Source organism: Apteryx rowi, unplaced genomic scaffold, assembly GCF_003343035.1.
Source record: "Apteryx rowi isolate R43461 unplaced genomic scaffold, aptRow1 scaffold_83, whole genome shotgun sequence".
Taxonomy (NCBI): Eukaryota; Metazoa; Chordata; class Aves; order Apterygiformes; family Apterygidae; genus Apteryx; species Apteryx rowi.
In genome coordinates, this window is record NW_020451127.1 from 419,770 (window position 1) to 428,334 (window position 8,565).

Here is an 8,565-nt window from a genome sequence, read left to right on the forward strand (position 1 = left end):
CCCAGGAGGTGATCTGCATCCTCAGTCTGCAGACACTCAATTTCTGGGGCCGGACTTAGGGTCATCCAGCAAGTTCTGTTAGCCACGTCGTCCAGAGGATGCGACTGCTGTGTAGGACATGACCGTGGTGCAAAGTGCTGTGACCACTTTTCCTGGGAAACGTATGTGTATTTGCCTAGCTGGCTGAATCTTTACTCTGCATGACCAAATCTTCCTGAAATCTTTACAAGAGGCTACCAAAGACCTTTCTGGGGTTTTTAACAAACTTGTTCTTTACAGGTCGGTTGCAGCTGTTCTTCCAAGGTGTTGAAAGACGGAAATTGCAGTCGCGCATGCAATGTTCACTTAACTAGGCTTCGCTTCCTCTTGGGAGCTGTTGGCTTACGAGCGTCTTTGCTGTCCTCCTTGCCTTCCAATGTGCCGATACTCACCAGTGGGGGGATTTACCGTTCTTGCTTGATATCTCTGTGGCTTACCTAACGTCTATAGGGATGCATATGTATGTATGTGGCGCTTCCTGTAGAAATGCTCAAACAGGAGAATTCTGTGCTTTGCAACACAGAAAGCAAAGCTGCGGTTGAGACCATGTCAACTGGGTGCCCTCATGATACAGCTTTTCTAGCTATGCACATCTGTTCCTAATGCGTATTTCATCTAATTTTGTGACCCAAATTTGGTACAGACTGTTTGTAGCTAATCTGTGTTTTGTGGCAGAAGTCCCTTTGGCCGTGCTGTTAAAGAGCAGCTGTTGTAACTGAAGTGTTCGTGCACTTAAAGGAGTTCTATAATCCACTTTTCTTTTACCACTTTTACCTTGTACAGTCTTTTAATGGGCAAGGGGTCTCACACATGCATTTCCTTTTTTGGGGTCAACAGAAATGTACTTTAAACATGGGGGATGTTTTTCTTGCTCTATTAACTACATTAATGAATTATTATTTCTTCTATTACTTCACCACACCTGTCCCTTCCTCTTTGCATTTTGCTGTTCTTCTGTCCTGTCCTGGGGACATTTCCAGCTCTAGGGGACAGGTGTCTGTGCCTGCTTTCTTTTTCTCTTCTTCCACACTCTCTTCTTACTGTTGCAGTTTTTATCCTTGCTCCACTACTTAAGCTTTTTTCTTTAAGAATAGAGAATAAAGTGCTTATTATTTTCAGGTTCCAAATGCCCAAAAGCCAGCTTCAGACAGTCGTTCCCAGCTATCCAACGCCCCCAAACCCAGCCCAGGCAGTACCAATGTGAGTAGAAGAGACACAGTGGCCAATCTGGCATCCTGTAACAGCGTTTCCTTTTATTCATTTTTATATCCGCTCCGTTGCTTTGGGGCACTGTAAGGTTAGTGTCCTCTTCCAAGATGTTTTCTCGTTCAAATAGTTAAGGTGAACACTTCTGACAGAAGATTTGCTGATGTTTTATTCCTGAAGCACACTGCTGAAGGGGGTGACTGAAAAGTCCATCATTTCGGGCTGTGGCTTCAGTAAAGATTTTTAGGAATCATATGGACAAGAGATGTAGTTAGCAGGAAATTCTGATTCAGCTTCAGGGCTGCTCTGGCAGAAGAGATTGACATCCTACCCAAGTGAATTAATTGGTGCTCATCAGGCAAATTCCATGTGGACATCCATTTTGTCTTCTGTACACGGAGATAACTTCTCCCTCCCTCCAAGGCACCTAAGAAGACATGTTCAAAAGCAGTAGATGTTGTTGCTACTTCCATTGTATTTGATAGAAACATCTTGACACAAACATCATTAGATTTCCTGGGCAAAAGCCTTTGTTGCACTTTAGTATTTTTCCCCTCTCACTGTAAAGAAAGTAATGGTAAAGAGAGACACTTTCCAAAGCGCAGATAGTATAGATGTTGTTGAAGGATTTGAACAGGGTGATTTGGAATTTACATATGTTTCTCTACCCTGTGGCTTTACCTGGGTTGTGAATGGTCAGAGGTAGAAAACCTAAAAAGAAGTGAGGATCACACTTCCTATCTGAGCCTCTCTATCTGGCTTTTTTAAGTCTAAATTTTCTGGCATTTGAGTCTTAGTATTCGGCCCTGTAAACGCAAGGTCAAACATTTAAATCAGTCTGGCATTGCAAGCGTAACAAAACTCACGTTGGAAATCTTACAAGCAATACACTTCCGTTCAGGTCTACTAACTGTTTAGATGCCCAGGTGAAATCATGTGGAGTCATAACTGCATCTGTCCACCCTAGCTGATAATGAACGTTATTACATTTTGAATGCACTTCTGTGAAGCTAAACTTAGTTTTAGTCCAGTTCCAAGCAAACAAATGCTCATGTTAGAAAAGTTCTAGCAACTTTACTGGCAACCTCTAAGGAAATCAAATCCAGTAGCCGTGATCTCACCTTCTCAGTGTGTCCGCCTTCTCTGAGTCAGGGTACAAAATACATTAGCATGGAACAACGTAGCAGGATGTTGAACTATATTTGCCTGCTCTTGTGATTCTGAACAAGCAAGACGTGAGAGCTTTGACTCGTCACTCTTCCCAAGTACAGGATGGTTTTATGCTTCCTGAGGAAAAATGTATTACAAATTATCATGATAGTTCTCAGTAAGCTTTTAGAGTAGTTTGCAAGGGAAGGAACTCTTGCCACATTCAGAAAGAAAGAAGTTCACTTTCTCTGAAAGAGAATCTGTAGCAGAACTTTGTGGCACACAGGTACTAGCTGATGGGTGCTAACGTGGATGGGAGAGGTGATCCTCTTAATATTACTAGGAAAAAACATGCTTTTTTTTCCTGCAGAAATGTTGGTGCTAAGCATTTTCACCTGGCATTTCACAGCTTAGCCAAGCAAGAATTGACTCTTATGTTTCTGAAACTCATCATAACATGACTGGATGAGGCCCCGAGCTCCCTGATCTGATGTCAAACTTAGCCTTGCTTTCAGTGGGAGGGGTGACCAGATGTTCTCCAGAAGTTCCTTCCAACCTGAATTATCCTATGGTTGTATGAAATGACAGACTCTCCAAGCAGTTACACGAGAGGTTAATTCAGGAGTAGAGGAATCTTTCATCTACCTGGAGCTGCAGGAGGAGTTTAAAAATATCAGAAGTGGGCCTCTGTACAATGCACTTAGGCTGAGTGTCAGGGATATAATCTCTTTTTTGAGGAAAAGGCATAAAATCTATGACATTTTGGCTTTGGCTTTGTCCTACCCCAAAGAAGACACCTTTCTCCGAATTCAAGCTGTTGTCCACGCAAACACCATGCTAGAACATTTGGCTTGGAAGAAAATCACTTAGTCACGAATATCATGATTTCATGATTGCATCACTGTATTTTTCATAGAAAGTTTTCTGTGCCAGTATCAAGTCACTGGTAGAATGAAATTAAAGAAAATAATACTAGGACATACTGTCCCCACTCCCAGTGTTTTGGCTCTGAGAAACCGTAAGGATAGCTTGTGAAGGCAGTTTGTTCCATCTGGGCATGATGAGCCTACCTGATCTCCTGTCCTTGGGTAGGAAGGACCATTGTGAGGAGGCTGCAAATGTATCTTAACAATTACACTTGGGTCGGTCTGCATCTTGCTTGAGGATGGTAGAAAGAAAAGACTGGAGCTGATGGTATATCTATGGCCCTATGGCACAAGAGCATCTCTCTGAGTAGAAGCATGAGATGACATCTCTCCTGGTAACCGTCTGAAGCTACCCTGGCCGTGGCCTGTATCTTCAGAGGCAGAGCTAACAGTCTGGGGAACGTGGCAATGGAATTGGCTTTTTGGTCCCTCTTCCAATGCTTTTGTATTCCATGGATGTGCCAGGAACTCAAGACTCTTGTTTCTGGTCACTATCCATCTCTGCTGGCTTTATCTGGTCTCAATTTCTGTCTGCTCACATTAACCACTTTTGGCTGGTGCAGGCCTTTAAATATTACTAAAGCCTACTATAACATTTGGCATACAGTGACCAGGAAATTAATAGGAAAAAAATTATTCAGTGGAAAAGGGGCACAAATTCACAAAGTATGACCTGATATTTGAGATGGCCATTGGCATCCGGATTCACAGGAAGTGTTTCTTTGCATTGAGTTGTTTCCTTTTGTCTCTTTAGGTGCAGATCCAGAACAAGAAAGTTGACCTTTCCAAAGTGTCTTCAAAGTGTGGCTCTAAAGCAAATATCAAGCATAAACCAGGTAGAAATTTTACCATCTTCTAATGATTTGTCTGTGAATACTGCAAGTCACTTAAACATTGTCCTGGATTGTAGCTGGAATAGTTTAAAGGGTTTCTTGCTTTCAGAGGGTGCTTCTAAGAGAACTGTCTAGATTCTTAGCAATGCCTAGTGGTTTCATGAGGGGAAGAGGGGATTAGGAAGTGTGGGGTTTCATCCCAGCTGTGAAGATAACCTACTGCTTTGACTCAGTTCTTCCTCCCCATTTGAAAAAAGTCGATATTTAGCATGACTGTGTTACAGGAGCCTGGAAGCTTCATTCATGCTTAAAGGCTTAGCAGTTCTGTGAATGACGGCACCGGCACTATGGAAGGTTAAAGAAACTTCCTTCCATTTCTTCAGGGCAAATACAAGGGACTATTTAGCCTACAGTTCCGTATCAATTCTTGCCTCGTATAAAACGCTTTTGGCTCTTTAATGACATATTGTGGAGTGAGTGTGCAGGAATTCATTGTTCCCCACAGAGAACATAGCAATTATTCTGCACGAATTCCTGCGAATCTCAGGTTTTCTAACCAACCAGTGACCATCCCTTGGCTCAGCTGGAGCATAAGCAAGTCTGGAGTTCAGGGTATTGTGGCTGTTGGTAGCTTGGCTAAATGATGCTTTTGTAGGCTCCTGAAGTATGGTCAGTTTACTGGTTTTTGCTGGTTGTCTGTATCTGAGGGCGCTTGCTCTGCACAGAAAAAGTCCTGGCAATCAAACACCCATGCATGAGGGACAAAGTTCACTGGCCAAAGCTGCAAACAAATGCTACAAGCTTGTCTTTGTCTGCTTCTAGAAGGTTTCTGTACGCTGTCTGCCGGCCTGTTAGGTTGAAAGCAGTTCAACCTTACGCATARAGCACCATGGTTCAGTGCCTCGAAAAAAGCACTCCCACTTTGAGAACAAGGTGCCACAACCGTGGCCTTCCGTTTATTCAGTACTCTCTAATAACAAGCTGTGCGTGACAATAACTGCTCTTGTCCAGGCTGATTAAAGCAGAATAATCCATCCAGAATTATCTGGTGTCAGATGTTTAACTGATTTTGTGTGACCGAAACAATGGGCTTCCATCGTTGGGCATGTAAAGCTTCGCAAAGCTTCTCTACTGYGTGAGGACTTCTTGCATTTAATATTGTCACTGAGAAGCAAAGTTGTGTTCAGTAATATTTAAATAGTTTTATGAGAAAAGTACTAGAGTATGGAGTGCACGTACCCTCTTATTTATTAACTGGAACTGCAGTGCTCCAAATCCAGGAAAATCTTGCTAGAATTCTCCAGTAGTTCTTCTGATCTTCTTCAGGTTCTCCTGAAGATTTTCTACTGAAATCAGTAGTGTCCATCCAGGTTTCTCCCTGCCAGCACTGCTGCCTCCTGAGTAGTTCAAGTGGGTCTGCATCTTGTCYTGGTCAGGGAGACAGCTGTCAATGCAGGCAGTCAACCAACTGCCATGATGGAGTAGGGGTGGGGATGGGTAACGAGCAAAGGAACACAGTTAATGAAAAAGAATGGGATCTACCAACACCAGCAACTACACAAGTGGCTTGAGCTGCTAGAGAACTTGGCAAAGGATGCAGATACGAGTGGACAGTTGGTATCAGAAACGCACTGATGTGAGATTGGGTTGAACTAGCATTTCACACCTCTGCTGTGGGAGACAAATTTGGAAGCAGATCTAGTAAGACAGTTGGCTTGTGTCTATCTTCCAGCTCGTCTGTCCTGACATGTGCCATTTCCTACCTGAGGGYACCTCCAGGGCTTTGCGGTGCACCCCTGCTTGCTTGCAGTGTGTCTTAGCCTGCACAGGTGCAGATCACCAACTTTGGCCAGTTTTTAAGCTGAACCTCACCTGGAGAGAGGCTGAGACACAATGTGTTGGCTGCATCCCTCCTCCAAAATAAATGGGAATCCYGGTGGTGCCTTTGTGGTGTTGTGGGGAAGGGGAACGGATGTCAGGTGTGACTGTTCCAGATTTGGTAATAAGTTTGCTCCTACACAATCTTGTTCTAGGGGGAGGAGAYGTCAAAATTGAGAACCAGAAGCTGAACTTCAAGGAGAAGGCCCAAGCGAAAGTGGGTTCGCTGGACAATGTGGGACACTTGCCGGCAGGAGGAACAGTGAAGGTGCGTGCAGCAAGTTTGGGCACATCAGGACAGGGTTTGGGTTTGCTGCTTCTCCTTGTCCTGTTGTTGATGTATTCCAGTCCCCCCTCAGCCTTTTACAGCCACGTAAGCATTTCTGTGGGCTCTGTCGTGAACCTCAGGGATAAGTATGAGCTGAAGAGAGCCATGCACCACCTTGGTGGCCTGCCTGAACGGGCTCCCTGCTGTATGTTGCTTGGAGGGCTCATACTGCCCATTTGCGTCCTTCCTCTAAGAATCTGAGACTAGGGATCGCTCCGTAAGCTGCGAGCCCGGTAGAGGAACTGTGCGTGGCCTGTTGGTGCCTCTTCTCCCCTTTTCTACCCTGGAAAAGCTGCTGAGATGAAGGTGCTCCGTGCTGGGAGGCAGCACCTTGCGGCCGGCAGGAGCGCGTCTCAGCCGGTAACAGTTCCTCATGAGCAACCTCTGCTGCAGCCCAGCCAAGGGCCCCTTTGCGCGCGGGGGAGAGAGGATGGTCGCCCCGCAGTCAGCGTGATTCAGCGCCTCTCCCCGTTGAGAGCACAACTCAGGCTGCCCCCAGCCTCCGTTGCGTGAGCCGCAGGTCTCGCTGCGGCACTGAGACATCTGTTCTTCAAGGCGGGGGAGATATTACCCCCGCTCGAACGACCTAATGATGAAGGCGGGGGCGACCCATCACGCCACGCGCTGATCAGAGCAGTGACGGAGACGGTGGTTAGACAGTCAGCGCTGGGGCTTTAATTTGCGATACCGCTGCTGCTGGCCTGGCTGGTAGCCCTGGGAGCTGGCAAAACCGTCCCGTCCCAGCACCAGAACTGCGAAAACGTGGCTTAGTCTTTGCCCCCAGGGGRGTAGAGTGAGGAGAAGAAACCCCTTCCAAACCCTTTGAGTTCCCATGGTTGTCCCAGCGCTGTTTTGTAGGAGCGCTTCGGTGCTGCGGAAGGGCCTGGAGGTCAGCCGGGGTGAGCCTGGGCTTAGGTATGAGCTGGAGAGGAATCGTCCCCGTCCTAAAGAGCAGACCATGTGGCAGAATTCCCAAGAATATTTAGGGTGCGTTTAATCATCCCGATTAAAACAAGGCGAGAGGCGACTGCCGCATGTTTGCTGGGGACGYGCCAGGACTCTCCTATCTTGAGCGGTTTATGTAAAATTCAGCCCTGCAGATCTGAGCTCAGCAGGTGAAAGGCTGAAAGTGGCTCTGGAAGTAGCTGATGAGTTGGGAGGGACGGGCAAGGGGCYGTGCCTGTGCCAGGCTGTCGTTCCTGGGGTGTCTGGTCCACGGCAATACGCTGGTGCCGTTTGCTGATAACTGGGGTTTTCATTACGGTCGCTCGCTTGGAATGAGGCTGGTGCTACCCCATCTCCATGGTCCGGAGTCTCTGGCCATGGCATTCTCATCCAGTGCTTTTTGTTGGCTCTGAAATCTCAGCTGGTAACGTAGAGGGCAGGCCACGTCCCGGTGGCATCCCGCGGCTCTCGGCCAGCGCCGCCGRCAGCGCGCGGCGCCGGCTGGTGCTTCAGCGCCCGCACGGGGGCTTGCGGACGGGTCCTACGCGCGAGGGCTGCTCTCGCTCAGCTGCCCTCTGCGGCTCGCTGGAGAGGTGGGGGCATCTCCCAAGTCCGTGTAGCTCCTGCAGAAGCACCTAGAGATCAGCGTTACCGGTTCATGGGCCAGGAGGGAGGCCGGCGGGTCGCGCCGCTTGCTGAGGCCGCAGCAAGCAGGTATGGAGACGCCGTCCACCACGCGGTAGCGTCCTCGTCGCTGGCTGCCGCTCCTCCGCGGTCCTTGACCRTCCCCGTGGTCTTCCCCACCCCGTTGTGTCCTTGCAGGCGGAGGGCGGCGAGGAGCCGGGGCAGCAGCAGCAGCAGCCACCGGCCCCGCAGGGCGGCGAGGCGCCGGCGCCCCGGGCAGGCGACGTCCCGCGGGAGAACGGCGTGGGGCCGGCGGCGGCCGCCCCGGCGAGCGGGGGCGACCAGAGGGAAACGCTGAGCTTCGAGACTCGGATCCAGGAGACGAGTAAGTGCCGGGGGTCGCAGCCGCCCCGGGGGCACCGAGCGCGCCGCGCCGGCCTCTCGGGGTCGCGCTCTCCGCAGCAGCGGCTGGAGGGTTTCGTCGCCTTTCTTTTAATTCGGAAAATCGCCTTTTATTTTCCAGGCATCTAATGATGACATTATGGTATCGTCTTCCGTTCCCCTCCTCCCCCTGCCCTCTCCCCCGTCCCTCTGCCCTTGTGTCGCTGCAGATTGAACCTCCCGAGCTGTCGTTCCG

The 8,565-nt window shown here is 48.6% G+C and overlaps 1 protein-coding gene across 12 annotated transcripts in view; it reads left to right on the forward strand.

Annotated features, from left to right (window-relative positions):
• Nucleotides 1-8,565, forward strand: part of MAP4 (microtubule associated protein 4) — a 145,842-nt gene extending 137,277 nt beyond the window's left edge. For 8 of the 12 annotated variants that reach the window (XM_026089731.1, XM_026089725.1, XM_026089729.1 and 5 more), the window contains 5 exons: nucleotides 1,159-1,239; nucleotides 4,075-4,156; nucleotides 6,187-6,299; nucleotides 8,127-8,313; nucleotides 8,452-8,559. In XM_026089731.1, coding sequence (XP_025945516.1) covers nucleotides 1,159-1,239; nucleotides 4,075-4,156; nucleotides 6,187-6,299; nucleotides 8,127-8,313; nucleotides 8,452-8,459 — 471 coding nt within the window. In that variant the 3' untranslated portion in view covers nucleotides 8,460-8,559. Of the gene's footprint in view, nucleotides 1-1,158; nucleotides 1,240-4,074; nucleotides 4,157-6,186; nucleotides 6,300-8,126; nucleotides 8,314-8,451 lie in introns of all 12 variants that reach the window. The other 4 variants (XM_026089732.1, XM_026089733.1, XM_026089730.1 and 1 more) reach the window with 2 other exon arrangements.